Source organism: Chrysemys picta, chromosome 9 (assembly GCF_011386835.1).
Source record: "Chrysemys picta bellii isolate R12L10 chromosome 9, ASM1138683v2, whole genome shotgun sequence".
Classification (NCBI taxonomy): domain Eukaryota; kingdom Metazoa; phylum Chordata; order Testudines; family Emydidae; genus Chrysemys; species Chrysemys picta.
Window position 1 is genome coordinate 46450188 of NC_088799.1, and position 17322 is coordinate 46467509.

A 17322-nucleotide genomic window follows, 5' to 3' on the forward strand; every position below is an offset into this window, starting at 1 on the left:
TAGGTCACTCAGGGATGTGAAAAATTCACCCGAGAGAAGTAGTTAAGCCGATCTGAGCCCCAGTGTAGACAGCACTAGGTTGATGGAGGAATTCTTTTGTTGACCTAGCTACCGCCTCTTGGATTAACTACAGTGTTGGAAAAACCCCTTCCATTGTTACACAATGGCGCTATGGCTGCAGTGCCGTAGCTGTGCCATTATAGTGTCTGTAGTCTAGACAAGCCCCTAACTCCAAACACTACTGAACCCCAAGGGCTTCCAAATCCAGATCCTATATCTAAATGCTGTGGACTGGGCCCACTGCTCAGTAAGACTTTGCAACGTTTAAACATTTATAAATACTTACATATTTACAACCTGCCACACAGGCTAATGTGCACAAGTGCAGGTCAGTTAACCAGTCTTCCAAGCATTCAGAATTGGGTGCTGTTTAAGTTTGTCAGCAGTAGAGCACTGTAATGGCATGTCTACACTGCAAAGAAAAATTCATGGCAGGCCCATACCAGTTGACTCGGGCTTGGGCTTTTGGGCTGTTTCATTGCAGTGTAGACTTCCGGGTTCGGGCTGCGAGGTGGGAGGGTCCCAGAGTTCGGGTGGTAGCTCGGAAGTCTACACTGCAATAAAACAGCCCCAAGAGCCCGAGTCGGCTGGTACGGCCTGCTGAGGGTTTTCCTTTGCAGTGTAGACATGCCTTAAGTGTCCAGCTTTGTCCTCGCATTGCTGCGCGTGGCTGCAGGCAACATTCTGAGGGCATGCGAGCATCTCTGAATTCCAGTCAACATTTGGGGCACTCCCAGACTATCGGCTTAATCCCCGAACTGCCTTTGGGGTTAGATAACTCAAAACAGAGTTATCTGTAACTGGCTGTTACTTATTATGGCTAACTCTGCCTCAGCTTTGAGAATGATTGTGTGGGAATCGGGCATGGGACTGTACCAGTCTAACGTTTGCTCTTCCCTGTCTCATGGTCTAAACAGCTGTCACCAGGCCCTACTATGACTTTCTGATGCGTCAGAAGCATCCTTCTCTGCCTACCAACCTCCCCCAGCAGCAAGTCTTCATGCTGGCAGAGCCCAAGCGCAAGCCCTCGAACTTCTGGCAGAACATCAGCAGGCTGACACCCTTTCGGAAGTGAGGGGCAGCTCCCTATTGTGCCTGAATCCCTACTGAGAAAGCACTTTAGCCATCTGTTCCAGCTGACGGACCCCCGGCTCCTCCATCCCTCTGTTTGCAAAGGATGGCGCATGCTTCTTCCTTCCCTATTTATTCTGCAGACTGACTGTACTTGAATGGGTCCAAAGTGGAACACTGTGTTGCGTGTTTTTGTGCCAGTCAAAGTGAGCCAGCCCTGCACAACACTCGGGAGCCATACAAACCCCCAGGAAGAGATCACGACAGGATGGAGCCTGAACTGTTTTTCATCTTACCCTTGTTGTCAGCTGCATCTTGAACCAATCCTCCCAGCTGTGAACATTATTGCTGTCTGACAACTGCCAGAGAGACTCTAGCCTTCAGCCAACTTGGCTGCCCATGCAGAGATGGCAGTTTGTCCATTCCAACACCAGCCTGCTTGGTGTCTACTGAGCATGCTCAGAACCATGGTTCATTGTTGCTGATGTGATGCACTTTTGGGGGGACTAAACCCTTCCTTTTACTGCCCCAATTCCCGAGTTCATCTTCAAAGAAATGATCTTACTACACGTTTAACAGACTGATTAGCCTTTATTGGCACTCAGAGAAGGCAACAATGATATTGCTGTGCCCTTTTTCTTTTCCTTAGGTCAACACACCGCCGAACCATAGTCCATTAAATGGTGCCAATCAAACCCACAGCATGAGTGAAGTACATGCATCTTGCAACCTAGTTGATTTTCTTTGAGTTATGTAAAAAAAAAATGAGTTAGGAAAAAAATGTGCCTAAAATAAATACTGTTGTCAGCTCCTTAGACTCTTCCCACTGTCACTCTGCCATATTTCCTGGCCAATGAAAATGTTAAACGTTTGTAATGTGTTTATTTATGGCAAATACAGAACTGTGTATTTTGTAAGTTTGTAATCAGTCCTGTCAGATGTTGTTAACTTGATGCCTGTTCGTCTGTCTTTCTTTTTTTTGTTAACAAAAAACAAAGGCCAACATCTGCAAACTTAATTCCCTTAAGTTAAGGTCCTAACTCCACAGTTGAGCTCCTTCGTTCAAAATGGATGGATTTTTCCAAACCAGAGAACACGTACACCCCCCCCCCCATATTGAGGTGTATTCCAGGTCACCTGCACCTTTGAAAAAAGAAATCAGGCCATTTATAAGGTGCCTAAATGTGGAATTAAGAGCTTAGCGGTAGGCACGCAGGTTTGTAAATTGTGGCCAAAAAGAATTCATTTAATCCTCGGTTAGTAAAAGGAAAGATTTGCCTTACAATAGTGAAAGAGTTAGAAGCCATAAGGACTGAATTCCATAGCTTAGAAGAAGTTGCGGCTGGTTGGAAGGAAAACACCCATTCGTTCCAGCGTGTTGCTATTGTGAGTAAGCACTAACTGTCTGCAAAGCTCAGAGTTCCAATGTTTGCTGATACTGTAGCTGACTGAAGTCTGGTTATCCAGGGATATCTGAATTCAGTAGCATGTACAAAGTCATTCTTGCACTATATCTTTCCCCTCGCCAGGGGCTACATTTAATTTCATAAAGAAACTTGTAAAAGTGACTTACAGCCAGTGTTTGTGTCTCACACGTACATGTCTGTCGGTGTGGTCCTCGTTCGGCCTCCTCACAATCCTAGCTGCTTCTTTTCCTTGCTACATAGGTGGCCATGTGTCACTAGAGACCACTCTGGAAGTGGCATCTTTCAAAGTCCTCCTGGGGATGGCATATCTGTCGAGAGATACAGAGGAACCTGGAAATATGCTAGTCAGTTGGAATTGAGTGCTCAAGGCTGCCAGTGGAATTAAAGGCCAGCTTCCAAATTCCTGTCCTATCCCTTGACAGGTTACAGCACTGAATTTCCTGACATCAGCCGGGCACTTCAAAGCAAGTGCATCGTTCATGATGGACCATTTCCCATCGATACATTGTATTTAAATAAGCTGCAGTGGATGCCTGAGCCCTGGATTTCTGTTTTGCCTCTCACTCCTGTGAGGAGAGAGATGGGAACGCCATTCCAAGATGTAAAAAATTGCCGGAGAGAACTTATATGTAGCCATGCAGCAGCTGTATAGCCCAGTACAGAGACTGTCATGGGGTGTGGCCTTTCCGTGAACTTGCTGCAAAGGTCACCACCCTTTGTAACTGCAGACACATGCCCAATTTCCTCAGGCCTAGGAGACCCCTATTTTGCAATCCTCTCTGTGAATGTTGAACTTTTCAGCTGAAGGACAAATCTCTGCACAAGGTAATTTTTTCAAGTTATGGGGAAAGTGTAAGGTTTAAATTCCATGACGGAGCCAAATTTCAAAAGAGTCCTCAAAATTGGTCTTCTGATTGTCTGGGCAACACTGCATCAATTGCAGGAGCATAGTCTGTCACTTCTGCAAATGCATCTTCGACTACGGGTAAACAGGTCCCTTAGAAAACTTTACTATATTCAGAATAACATCCTCTGAAGACTATTGGTGTGAACAAACATTCCTTTTAATACTTGTTTGCAGTGTTGCCATAGCCGTGTTGGACCCAGGCTGTGAGACACACAAGGTAGGTGAGGTAATAGCTTTTATTGGACCTAACTTGATTATGACACTTTGGTTACCTTCTCCAGACCTGAGGAAGAACTCTGTGAAGCTCAAAAACGTGTCTCTTCCACCAAAAGAAGTTGGTACAATGAGATGTTACACCTCACCCACTTCGTCTCATTTCTTTTAATAATCAGCTAGCCTAAGTGTACAGCAGGAAATATTTCATTTACTAATGCTTTGGCCTTTTGCTTCTCTTGGTTGCAATACCTGATGATAGTCTTCCTGCTGGTTTCCTCTTGCCCATCCAACTCTGTACTCCGACTCGCTATGGGAATCAGAACTAAGCTAGCTACAGCCACGTCCTAACACCAGGGCTGACTAGTTGGAGCACATATGGTTTCACTGGCCACGAGTGGACATGGATTTTTTCCTCAGCCAACCACTCTACTAGAACCCAGGCATAGACTTGGCCCCTTAACAAAGACTTGCTAAGAAGAAATGTCTATGCCAGCAGTTAGAGACCTACGAATGGATCTACCACTGGCCCGACTTTGTTCAGAGTAGGCCTAGATGGCATACTGATGAAAACACCTGCAGCAGCTGCTGCTGTTGAATGCTCAAGGCTAGTATGGTTTTTACTGAGCCTGTCTCTACATAAGCCAAAATCTGAAGCGTTATTCACTACTACTAACTTGCCCTAGGGACATCTAATGTGATCCTGCCTTGGGCTTTTAAGTACATAGTAGACTGTAAACATGCATGCCAAGGCCCTGTCTACGTTACGCCCTGTCTACATTTTCTAATCATGCCCCACTGTTGCTTATACAGGTGCCCCTGAGTTAGCAACCTAGGAAGCGCTCATGTAGCTGGGCTGCTGCACAGTTGTTTTTTTAAAGCGTGTCCTGAGTAGGTCTAACGACCATGGTACTAAACACCAACAGCAGCCTAACACCAATCAGACCTGTTCAGCGCTGGCTTACCTGAGATTGTGTTAAAACCTGCAGCCATCACACTAGGGCCCCTAACGTTGCTAACACTGGTGGAGCTGAAGAAGCATTAGCAATGGTATTTTCAGTGAATGCTCCCACAGGGCCTCAGGATCTATGACTGGCATAATTACAAACCTTGTTAAGAAGTTGGGCTAGGTTGTATCTGCTCTAAACCCTCCATCATTGCTACCACTGCTAGAGGTGAATTATGTAGACCCCCCAGACTACTACAGCCACTTTCGAAATTGGCTTTCAACATGATCACAAGTCCCTGTAGGGTGGGGGCCTGAAAATGTGACTTCATCCTAACATTTTGACCCACTCATCATTCGCCTTGGTAACAATCCATTCCTCTGGGGTTAGTGCAGTAAATGTTCTGCCTGATGCTTTATCACAGCAGTAACCATGTTAGTGCTGCACCGGGCTTCATCTTTGAATACAAGCTTGCAATGGATGTCACATGAGTCATCGTTCCCCACACACGTACTGCCTTTGGGGTTCACGTGGCTAGGGAACTGAATCACATTTTAGCAATGGAATTACTTACAGAAATCAGGATTGTAGAAAAGGGTCCTTTATCCACCAATTAGAAGAGGATTCACGCTGATCTCCCAGTGTCCTAGTTCATTTAACTGAGCTGATGGTGATTTCCTGCCTTGAAGCATCCTTCCGGCATTCAGGTTGCCACACTTCACTCCACAAGATTATCACAGTCAGAGCTGGATTGTGTTACAGAAACATTCAGCTTGACAGAAGGCACTGTTCTTTTTCTGTTTACCCTTCATGTCTGCATCTCTTCTCCTTTCCCCCTACCTCCCGCAATATGTCTGTTTTGATTGGCCAGGAAGAAAATAGGTTGGCATGTAAGTGATGATTTTCTGACCGTGACTGTTTCATGATATATAGTCTGGGGAGCTGGTTTGTCCTGGTTTTAAACTCAGTTTTAATTTCTAAAGCCAATCAGCCTTGGGATGTAGGCCAACTTCGTACACTGGTATAAATTGCGGTAATTCCACTGAAGTATAGAACCAGTCTAAGGGAGAGAAGGAGTCTTGAAAAACCAATTTTTTAAGTGACTTGCTGTCCTATTGTCCTCATAGACATAATCTGCAGAGTTTAACTGTTTTACTAGTCTTGGTTCACACCTAGTTAGCGCACACTACAACTATTTGTGAAGAGAATCCTTTTCTAGACATCTCTTTTCTAATAGGTGCCAAGATAGATTAGTGCCGCCAAATGATGTCCCTTTTTATGTATTGTATTGAGTACTTGTAATTTATTTCTGGTAGAGAGGGGTGTTCTGCTTAAATGTTTGCTGTCATTGGTAATATTTAAAAGTTCCTTCAGCTGTAATTTTGGCCTTGTAAGAAACATCAGAGCCTAGAGGCTGACCTCAGTTTAAGCCTAGCATTAAGGATACATATTGGTCACATTGAAGAAAACGGGAGTTTTGCCGTTGAGTAGAATCAGGGTTTAGCTCTATATTAAGTGGAGTTCCAGGATTGACAGTTGTATGATCGAGACAAGGATCTGACTCATTTTTTTCCAAGATTTCTTTCCATGCACCAACATGTGTATATACGATATAGCAAATTCATATAGCAGCTAATGGATAGAAACCAGTTTACGTGGACAGAATTTTAACAAGTAATTGTCATCCCTTGTCTTATTTTATATCCCGTAATAATTCAGTGTTCTCTAATCATACAAGACCTATTCCTTCATGAATGGACCACTGTGTTATCAGATACCTGTGTATTAAATAGACTGGTTTGCTATGATTAAAGTCAGAAATTTTCTCCTGCATTATTGGGTAAAAGTCAAAATGACACAATCATCCACATTCTCAAGGTGAGTTTTATTTTCTCCTCCCACCCTGGAGCCTGATACTTGGAGTATCAAGGAGTTGTCATTCAATTTACACTGCCAACATTAGAAAAAACTGGGGTGGAGGGGGGAAGTGTTTGTATATACCCAGCAGATTTAAGAACATTATCTACTTTCTTAACAGTGGGACCTGTTTTCTAATGTATAAGCAACAGTTCAGTGGAAAGGAGTTGCTTTTTTTTCAAGCAGTCACCAATGGTTATTTAACATAGAGGGAGGGGGAAAGTGGTATGAACAATTATGCCCGAGATTGTTGTTGTTTGTATTGCAGTAGCCACCTAGAGGCCAGGACCAGATTGTGCTAGGCACTTTATAAACATAACAAAAATTTTGGCGATCCCAGCAGGGACCTAGGGGCTAGTCTTTCTCCTCCAGAGATGAGCCTAGCACCTTTGCAAACATAGAAATCTGTATTTTCACATGCCAGTCCTATCTGGACAGGAGCGCCTGTCTTTAATGTCAGTGGCCCATTCAAGATTGCAGACCAGACTGCAGACCAAAGAGTCTACTCCTCCATGTACTGCAAAACTGGGTTACTCACTTGAGAAAGATAAGAGGGATTTGGCCTGGCTTAGAATTTTTCTGAGCTGTTAACTTGGGAAAACGCTTGCCATCTGGTTTTTAGTGAGAAAATTCAGTGTGCTCACCAAGTGGGAACTCCCTGTCAGAAGCTACAGAAAAAATATGTATTAATATTAGAGTACAACTTTCCAGACTTTACTTTTGGTGGAGGGCAGGAGGGGGAATGGTTTAAATGTGTGAATTGGTTAAAAGACTGCATGAGAAGTTCTTGAAGTAGCCAGTGTAATGTGGACTTTGTGTGGTTACCAAGAAATCTCTTTTGTTTAGAGCATCTGACTGACTGATCTTCCCATGTCAGCTCACTAGCTGGGAATAACGACTATGTGGTCTGAAAACGTTAGAGTAGGTGCTGGAGCCAGACCTAAGCTTCATGGTTCCATAGGTTCACCACAACTTTTGGAAGATGTACTTTCAAATGAGACTTCCTTACCAGAGCAAATGCAAAGAAAATAATGAACTGATGAATTTCCATGGCAAATAGGACCTGAACTTTTAGATGAATCTGCATAGTCTAAGCAGTGGAGCTTTTTGGTTTTGTGCTGCAGCAGAAGAACATGGAAAAGACTCTCCCTCCTTGTGCTCTTGTCGATTTCAAAAAAGCATATTCCCCATATGTAAAGAGTCGACAGTTCCAATTGCTCAAGATGCATCACGCTGCAACACTTGCATCCCATGAATTGTGACCCTGCGATGCAGCCAATTTTGAAGAGTCACCACACAATTGGATGTCCAGCTCGAGGCCCGTTGGGCCTGTGACTTTGAGAAGTGCTTCACTTAATAATAGCTGTGGTGTCAGAAAGTCGGGCCCCAAGGGGTCGAGTTGGTCACCCAAGAATGGAGGCAAATAAAAGTAAGAGGCACTTTTGACTAACTTTGTGACTTTATAAGCAGAAATTTCCACTCCCAGTTTAGTAGTCTGGGGCGTTTGCTGTTACTCTATCCTCTCTGGAAAACTAAGGGTTTTAATTTTGCGAACTGAAGAAAAGTATTAGGGCCTGAGGTTGTCCCCACTGAATTGCTGTTCGGTGGCAGCAGGATTAGATCCTTTACTAGCAGTGGAATTAAGTATGTATGGCAAAGCACTGTGGTGGGTTATATTTTCAGTGAAACTTCCATTATATTGATTGCCTGGGATTCACATTTTTTTTGTTTTAATTAAAACAAACTGATCCCATGAAATAGATTGCTTTGTGCCAGGGCTAATGCAAATATCAAAGTGCTAACACATCCACAATATCAAAGTGCTAATTTTACCATGTTGTTGCAACTACCTCTGTTTGCATTGCTAATGAGGATTATTGCATCATGTTAAATGTTTGAACAGGGAGTGTGAGATTGCAATAACTTTCAGTGCTCTAAGAACAGCCCTTTCTGCTCATATTTCTGCTTTAAACACTCAGGTCTAATCCTGCGCCCCTCTTCACTAATTGCCCAATGGAACCTAATGGGACCAAATATAATTATTCCAACACAAAGATGGTCCCTGCCCCACAGAGTTTGCAGTGCTAAGCGGGGCTGCAGGATCAGGCAGTTCGTAAGTAATGGATTAAAGAATAAGCTCTTGAGTTGATAGATTTTAATTTAAAAATAAGTTAAGTGTTTGGGATGCCCATGTGAGATGCAATGCTTTATTTACCTAGTTGGGGGTGGGGGTGGGGGAATCAATTCCTCAAAGCAGCGGAGAGAAAATCAGTGCAACTCATTTCAGTCACCACTTGCTGCAACTCCACCATTTCATAATTTCATTCCAAAGTGAACCAAAAACATTACTTGGCAGGAACCAAAGTGTCCACATCTGCATTTCCATCTGCTGCTTCAGAGGACTACTGTGTACAGGTTCCGTTTGGGGGGGGGGGCTGGAGGAGGGTTGCGTACAGCATGTTTAAAGAGTACATTTCTGAGCCACAAACTCTATTTCACTTGTGTTTTCTGTGTTAGCTGTTGCATAATTTCAGACTCATGAGAAGCGAAAGAATTCTGGTTTCCTGGCCTGGCTTATACCCACTCACTATCCAGAGCTTGCAATCTCCTTCCTGCTGTGGGATTAACATCTCGCATCACATTTAATCCTTCTACCCCATCTCCTGTCTCCTTCAACAATCATGAGCTGTGATATAAAAAAAAGCATGGCTTTGACAGAGACTGTGTTCTGCTGAAGGCTGCTTGTCCTGCTTACTTAGGCTAGGGCTACACTACGCTATTCGCGTATTTTAGGTCGACTTACCTGGCTGTGAGGATGGCGGCGAGTCGACCGCTGTTACTCCCGTCAACTCCGCTTCCGCCTCTCGCTGCGGTGGAGTTCCAGAGTCAACGGCAGAGCGATCAGGGATCGATTTTATCGCGTCTACACTATACGCGATAAATCTATCCCCGATAGATCGATTGCTACCCACTGATCTGGGGGTAGTGAAGATGTGCCCTTAGATTCACTGTCATTTTTGTCCCTGCAACTACTTTGTACTTCCCCCCGTACATGGTGGGCTGTTATTTTGCAGCGCTCTCTTAGCAATGCAGCTCTCTGCACTGTTTTAGAGCCCAATGGGTGGCACATGTATGATCCTTGACCGAGACATGTACATACCTCCACGTGCGAATGGCTGTTCACATATGCACTCATGAAATGGGACATGAACAAGGTGTCCACATTTCCACCTGTCCACTTTCGTACTTTCCACACAAGTGGCCGAAAACCAATAAACCAAGCAAACATCAACAGGTGCCTGTGAAAGGTGGGCAATGATTCTGTTTGGGATTCTCCCAGAGTTGTTTACCTAGAGGGACAAAGGGCTGCTTGCTTGGTTCCATGATTCATCCCACGACATCATACCGTAGCACTGCAGTTGTTGTCAGCAATGAAATCACTGGTTTCCTACAAATGCTCTTCTCAGCAAGGGTTCTGGAGAGTGATCTGCCCAACTGAAAGCTATTTGACTTTTTAATTGCAACACCAGTGTTGCCGACTAATTTCTGTGTAAGGGCTGACAGGCACTCAGGGCATGGCTACACTTGCAGATGTAGAGCGCTTTGAGTTAAACCAGCCTTCAGAGAGTGCAGTAGGGAAAGCGCTGCAGTCTGTCCACACTGACAGCTGCACGCGCACTGATGTGGCCACATTAACAGCTCTTGCAATGGCCACAGGGAGCAGTGCATTGTGGTAGCTATCCCAGCATGCAAGTGGCTGCAACGTGCTTTTCAAATGGCGGGGTGGGATGGAGTGTGACAGGGAGTGTGTTGTGTGTATGTGGGGGGAGGGAGTGGGTTTTTGGAGGGCTGAGAGCATGTCAGCATGCTGTCTTGTAAGTTCAGACAGCAGCAGATCCCCACTTCCCTCCCCCGCCTCTCTCTCTCACACACACAGCACTCCAGAGTAATGGTTGCTTTGTCTTGGAGCAGATAAGCAGCCGGCTTTTCAAACGGAGGTTTCAAAGGGCATATCCAAAACAATGACAAGAGTGGCCACTTGGCTTTAGGGGATCATTGGACGTTTCCGGAGGCTGATCAGAGTGCAGTAATGCAACACCTCATTCACATGATGCTGGGGCGCTCCAGTGGAGGCGCATCAAATGTTATTCTACTTGCCGAGGTGGAGTACCAGAAGCGCTCTAGCCGTGCCTTGCCAGTGTGGACGGGTAGTGAGCTAGTGCGCCCGGGGCTGCTTTTATGTGCTGTAACTCGCAAGCCAAGCCCTTAAAGGGCTAATGTTGCAGGGCTCACTCTACTGAGAAGTACTGCTAACTATTCATGATAAAGCACTTACCTCTGTTCTAAGACTGCGCAGATGCCCCTCGATGCTCCCTGCTCCTGTCTGCATAGTGTCACAACTGGCTGGATCCTACTGCCAGACACAGGGGAGAAGCCCCCATTACAGGCTGTGTTGCCAGGGCTGAACTGAAAGAAAGAGGCAGCATTTCCTCATATACACCATGGGAGAGGAGGTAGGCAACATACAGCTGAGATCAGGCCAAACTCCAGATCAGGAAAGCATGGAGGGAACAGTGACCATACTGATGAACATTCCATTAAGCAACACCCACAGAATATCAGCAGGAGCCTGGAGAAGCAAATTCAGATACAAAGAGGTTCAAAGCAAAAAAGCTCAAATATAAGATGACAACCTGGAAGGCTCTGGAGACAGACAAGCAAGAGCAGCCTGAAAACCACACGAGGAAGATAGACCAGGAATTCCCAGCTTCCTCAGTGAGCACACCCAGAGAAACAGAACCCCCTAACATCACAGAAATCATGCAGCTAGTCCGAGCAGATGCAGGTGATGGTCTCTGAGAGAACAAGGAAGTGAAGATAGCATTCCTGGGTGAAATGGCCATATTGGACACTGATACAGAGCTGCCTGATCCCTGGACTGGTGAAAGAGAACTAGAGAGAAAAAAACAAAACATCCGCAATAGAGAATGTTAGAACTGATGGTGCAAATGCTGAGAATTAATTTTTCCTCTATCATCACAATCTCACTTTGGTCAAGAAGTTCTAAATGGAGAGGCAGTCCTGGCTATAAGGTGTAAAATTTTAACAGCAAGACTAATTAACCATTCAAACAATTTACCAAAAGTCATGGTGGATTCTCCATCACCGACAATTTTTAAATCAAGATTGGATGTTTTTTCAGAAAGTCTTCTCTAGGAATTGTTTTGGAGAAGTTCTCTCGCCTGTGTTATACAGGAGGTCATAGTAAATGATCACAATGATCCCTTCTGGCCTTGCAATCTAGGAATCTGAAACATCAATTAAATAAAGCCCAAGAGGAGGAGGAGAAAAAGGAGAGGCCTAGAATCAGAGAAAAGACAATCTAAAGAAGAAATGAACTATCTAATTATAATAATATTCAGGATAATCCTCTCAGTAGGCTCGGGGATCCAGGTAGTCTACCCCATCCTCTAGTAAACTACAGCGTGGGACCTTGTTGAGCTTTTCAGTATTAAGTGTTTCTAAAGCTTAAGGGAGGGAGATGTGCCAGAATTCTGTAGGTGTCGCTACATCTGCATCACTTCCAGATTATTGCTTATAAACCACTCACAGCTCGGTTATAAGCCAGATGTGCTTCCCCCTTGCTCCCCTGCACTTCCACATCAGGGGCCTGCCGAATCCTGAACACACAACTTTCAAACACTAACAGACAAACAGGAATCCAGCTGCCCAGCACAGCTAGTTCCGGAAGGACATGGTTTCATTTGCCCACTAATTCCTCTTTCCATGCAAAGATGTGCCACTTTAGCAACCTAACCCGTAACATGACTATTTGAAGCTGGCAGGAGGGGTTAATCATGACACTACAGTATTACAAGGAACCAAGGAAGATCACGTAGCACTCTGGGGAAAGCTCCTGGTCAAAGCTCACAATGCCATTTATCCTCTTAAATTCCTCTTTGCCTCGTACCCCCTCTTCTGGAATGCCTTCAAATCACTCCTGGGTGGGAGCAGCTAGCTCAGTGCTGGGTTGTGGTTGCAGCTTTCCTGCTAAATTCTCTCATTATCTCAGCCACTCAACCTACCCCCTTCCTGTCTGTCTGTTTCAATCACCTGTTTGCCATGCAGCCTGAGAAAGCTGTCTTCATTAGGTGTCTGCACACCAGCTAGTACAGTGGGCCCCAGCCCTCAGCTGTGGTTTGGAGATAGTGCTGGAATGTAAAACAACGCCTGAAGGTTTATTGTATACCCAACAAAAGGTTAAACTCCCTAAGAATGATTAAGTGCCAAATCCACCCACACAACAAGCCCTTGAAAGCAAGAAAGTGACAAGCTGAGGGGGCCTACTTTAACACCTACACATTGATTAACCAGTATGGGGCCTGGTCTACACTGAAAATTTAGATCACCCAAGCTACATCGCTAAATTTACCCCCCTCTCCCCTGAGTGTCATAAGCCTTGGCTACACTTGTGAGTTACAGCACTGTAAAGGCTCCCCAAGTGCTGTAACTCACTCCCTGTCCACACTGGCAAGGCATTTCCAGCGCTGTATCTCCGTGGTTGCAGCGCTGCATGTACCCCACCTCTCCAAGAGGAATAGCAAGTATTGCGCTGCCACTGCATTACTGCGGCGCCAGTGTGGCCGCCCAATGCGCTGTGAATGGCCTCCAGAATTATTCAGCAGTATCCCACAATGCCTGTTCTAGCCACTCTGGTCATCAGTTCAAACTCTACTGCCCTGGCCTCAAGTAACCCATGTGACCCACCCTTTACATTCCCTGGGAATTTTAAAAATCCCCTTCTTGTTTGCTCAGCCTGGCGTGGCGTGGCGTGGAGTGCTATCAGCGAATCTTTCCAGGTGACCATGTCTCCACGCGCCAAGCGAGCCCCAGCATGGAGCAATGGCGAGTTGCTGGACCTCATCAGTGTTTGGAGGGAGGAAGCTGTAAAGTCCCAGCTGCGCTCCAGCCGTAGGAATTAAAATACCTTTGGGAAGATATCAAAGGACAGGATGGAAAGGGGCCATGACCGGGACGCCCTGCAGTACAGGATTAAAGTGAAGGAGCTGCGGAGTGCCTACCACAAAGCCCGCGATGCAAACGGCCGCTCGGGTGCTCCCCCCGCAACCTGCCGATTCTACAAAGAGCTGGATGCGATACTTGGCATTAACCCCACCTCCACTCCGAGCACCACCATGGACACTTCAGAGCCGGTGTGGGGGGAGGAGGAAGAGGAGGAGGAAAACAGGAGTGATGGTGGTGGGCCAGATGGAGACACCCCGAAATCCTGGAGCCATGCAGCCAGGAGCTCTTCTCGAGCCAGGAGGAAGGTAGCCAGTCGCAGCGGCCGGTACTTAGTGGAAGACAAACAGAAGAGCAGGTTCCCGGTAAGCGGGGTTTTTTTTCGGGAAGGAATTTTTTTGGTGCGGGCTCTTTGGGAGAGGAGGGTTAGGCATGCACGCCTAGATGCGGAATAGTGCATTGATGTGGTTTATCACATCGCAGTAATCGGCCTTGGTAATCTCCTCGAATGTCTCATCCAGAACATGTGCAATGCGCTTGCGCAGGTTTATCAGGAGAGCCACCGTGGTCTTTGTCCCAGCCAGGCTAACGTGTCCGCGCCACTGTGCCACGATGGGCGAGGGGACCATTGCTGTTCACAGGCAAGCTGCATATGGGCCAGGGAGGAAGCCGCATTGCAGTAGAAGATCCTCCCTGGCTTCCCAGGTCACCCTCAGCAGTGAGATATCGTCCAGGACAAACTCCTGTGGAAAATGTTGGGACAGTGTTCAGTGTAGGTGCCTCCTGAAGCTGTTGGCTCTCCCCAAGGCACAGAAACCCAGAGGACAGTGCAGCCCTGAAACAATCAGTCCCCCTTACTCACCATTTTGTGTGCTCTGTTTTGGGACGGGAAAATTATGTTATTATGTAGACCCTGTGTGTTTTCTACTCCTTAAGTGCGGGGGGAATCATTACTCTGTCTGGTATAAAAATGCTGCCTCTGTTAAATGTTGCATTTTGCCTATACAGCTGCATCAACCTTGAGACCTCAGCCGTCCCTCTTATCGCCTGCTGAGAGACTGCAAAGACTCAGGAAGAGACCGCGAAAAAGCAAAGAAGACATGCTGCAAGAAGTGATGCAGCAAATCATCACTTAGACAATGAGAAAGCACAGAACTGGAGGGAGAGAGAAAGCAGGATCCGCCAGGAAAATGCAGCGCACCGGCGGCAAAGCACCGTGCACCGGCAGCAAAGCACTGATAGGCTCATAAGCATCCTGGAGCACCAAGCAGACACTATCCAGGAGCTGGTAGCCATGCAGAAAGAGGAGCAGTACCGCAAACGACACCCCCCCGCACAGCCCTTGTCCCAAAACTCTTTCCGTTGTGCCCCACTGTCACCTCCAACCCACTTTCCCCAACTTCCGTGTTCTTCACGCCACCCGCTGCCTCCAACACCAGTATCTTCACCACCCAGCCCTGAAAACCACGACCCTTACCCTCTGCACTCAACCCCCATCACCATGCAGTATAGCTGTCCTGAAGTGCAGCACTCACTGCACAGCACACCAGACAGGACATACGTGAATCTGTGATTGTACCGTTCCCCACTCCACCCCCTTGTTTCTTTTCAATAAATGGATTTTTTGGCTTTGAAAACATTATTATTGCATAAAGTAAAAGACTCCTTAGCCCAGGAAATAAACAGGCACTGCAAGTCTGCTTGTCTGCTTAGCAAACACTGATTCCTAAAGATTGGAACTACTGCACTTCACTCCCGTGCAGGGCACCAGATATCACTGCTGGTTTTCAGCCTCAAATTGCTCCCTCAAGGCATCCCTAATCCTTGCAGTCCCGCGCTGGGCCCCTGTAATAGCCCTGCTCTCTGGCTGTGCAAATTCAGCCTCCAGGTGTTGAACCTCAGAGGTCCATGCCTGAGTGAAGCTTTCACCCTTCTCTTCACAAATATTATGGAGGGCACAGCATGCGGATATAACCGCGGGGATGCTGTTTTCGGCCAATTCCAGCTTCCAATATAGAGATCGCCAGCGGCCCTTTAAACGGCCAAAGGCACACTCCACAGTCATTCGGCACTGGCTCAGCCTGTAGTTGAACCGTTCCTTGCTGCTGTCAAGGCTCCCTGTGTAGGGTTTCATGAGCCATGGCATTAACGGGTAAGCGGGATCTCCAAGGATCACAATGGGCATTTCAGCTTCCCCTACCATGATCTTCCGCTCTGGGAAAAAAGTCCCGGCCTGCATCTTCCTGAACAGCCAAGTGTTCCGAAAGATGTGTGCGCCATGCACCTTTCCGGGCCAGCCTGTGTTAATGTCAATGAAATGCCCATGGTGATCCACAAGCGCCTGGAGAACCATAGAGAAATACCCCTTCCGATTAACGTACTCGGATCCTAGGTGGGGTGGTGCCAGAATAGGAATGTGCGTCCCATTTATCGCCCCTCCACAGTTAGGGAACCCCAATTGTGCAAAGCCATCCATTATTTCCTGCACGTTACCCAGAGTCACGGTTCTTCTGAGTAGGATGCGATTAATGGCCTTGCAAACTTGCATCAACACGATTTCAACGGTCGACTTTCCTACTCCAAACTGGTGGGCGACCCGACCGGTAGCTGTCTGGAGTTGCCAGCTTCCAGATTGCAATAGCCACCTGCTTCTCCACTGGCAGGGCAGCTCTCAATCTCGTGTCCTTGCGCCGCAGGGTGGGGGCAAGCTCCTCACACAGTCCCATGAAAGTGGGTTTTCTCATCCGAAAGTTCTGCAGCCACTGCTCGTCATCCCAGACTTCCATGACGATGTGATCCCACCACTTGGTGCTTGTTTCCCGAGCCCAAAAGCGGCGTTCCACAGTGCTGAGCATGTCCGTGAATGCCACAAGCAATTTCGTGTCGTACGCGTTACGCGGCTCGATAGCATCGTCGAACTGCTCACCCTCACTCGCACTGTCACTTTGGATCTTAAGGAATAGTTCGACAGCCAAACGTGACGTGCTGGTGAGACTCGTCAGCATACGCCTCAGCAGTTCGGACTCCATTTCCTACAGACAGATCGCGCTGCACAAAAACCGTTGAAAGAGGACTCCAAAGGTGGACAGAAACAAAGGGATTTCTGGAATGCCAAGCGATGCATCACGGGGTGTTGGGACAGGACCCAGAATCCCCTGCACCCACGCCCCCTTCCCACAACCCACGGCGCCAGAATGGGAAAAGGTGCTCTGTGGGATAGCTGCCCATAATGCACCGCTCCCAATAGCGCTGCAATTGCCGCAAATGTGGCCACGACAGTGCGCTGGGCAGCTGTCAGTGTGGACAGACTGCAGTGCTTTCCCTACTCAGCTGCACAAAGTCAGGTTTAACTCATAGCGCTGTACATCTGCAAGTGTTGCCCAGGCCATAGTTAAGTCAACCCCTGGTCTAGACTCAGCTAGGTTAACAGAGGTATTCCTCCATCCACCCGACCTAGCTACAGCTGCTCGGGAAGGTGGATTCACGACAGCGACAGACAAAATCCCTTCCATTGATATGGGCAGCAGCTACAGTGTGGTACGCTACAGTGGCATAGCTGCAGGCTGTAGCACCTGTAGTGTAGAGCTGGTCTTGATGACAGACTCACCTCCACCAAGAGCTCCCTTTCTCCTCCCCTGTACTGCCCTGCACACAATACACACACCCTGTTCATCTAACTCTGACCTCAGCAACATTAACATTTGTGCACTAGAGCATCCAATGCCTTATTTGGTCATGGGGAAATTAGGTGGTAAGT

General features: G+C 46.9%; 1 protein-coding gene and 1 long non-coding RNA gene across 10 annotated transcripts in view; both read left to right on the forward strand.

Moving 5' to 3' along the window:
* Positions 1-6446, forward strand: part of ARHGEF4 (Rho guanine nucleotide exchange factor 4) — a 355243-nt gene extending 348797 nt beyond the window's left edge. For 6 of the 9 annotated variants that reach the window (XR_010590131.1, XR_010590132.1, XM_024103274.3 and 3 more), the window contains one exon: positions 978-6446. Coding sequence is in view for 4 of the 9 variants with exons in the window: in XM_024103274.3 (XP_023959042.2) it covers positions 978-1135 (158 nt within the window). In the remaining 5 variants the exon portion in view is untranslated. The remainder of the gene's footprint in view (positions 1-977) is intronic. The other 3 variants (XR_010590130.1, XR_010590129.1, XR_006175210.2) reach the window with 1 other exon arrangement.
* Positions 6447-7385: 939 nt separating this feature from the next.
* On the forward strand, positions 7386-15202 carry LOC135973327 (uncharacterized). Its single transcript, XR_010590133.1, has 3 exons — positions 7386-7971; positions 13359-13930; positions 14574-15202. It is a non-coding gene; the product is annotated as an uncharacterized LOC135973327 (long non-coding RNA).
* The last annotated feature ends 2120 nt before the right edge of the window (positions 15203-17322 follow it).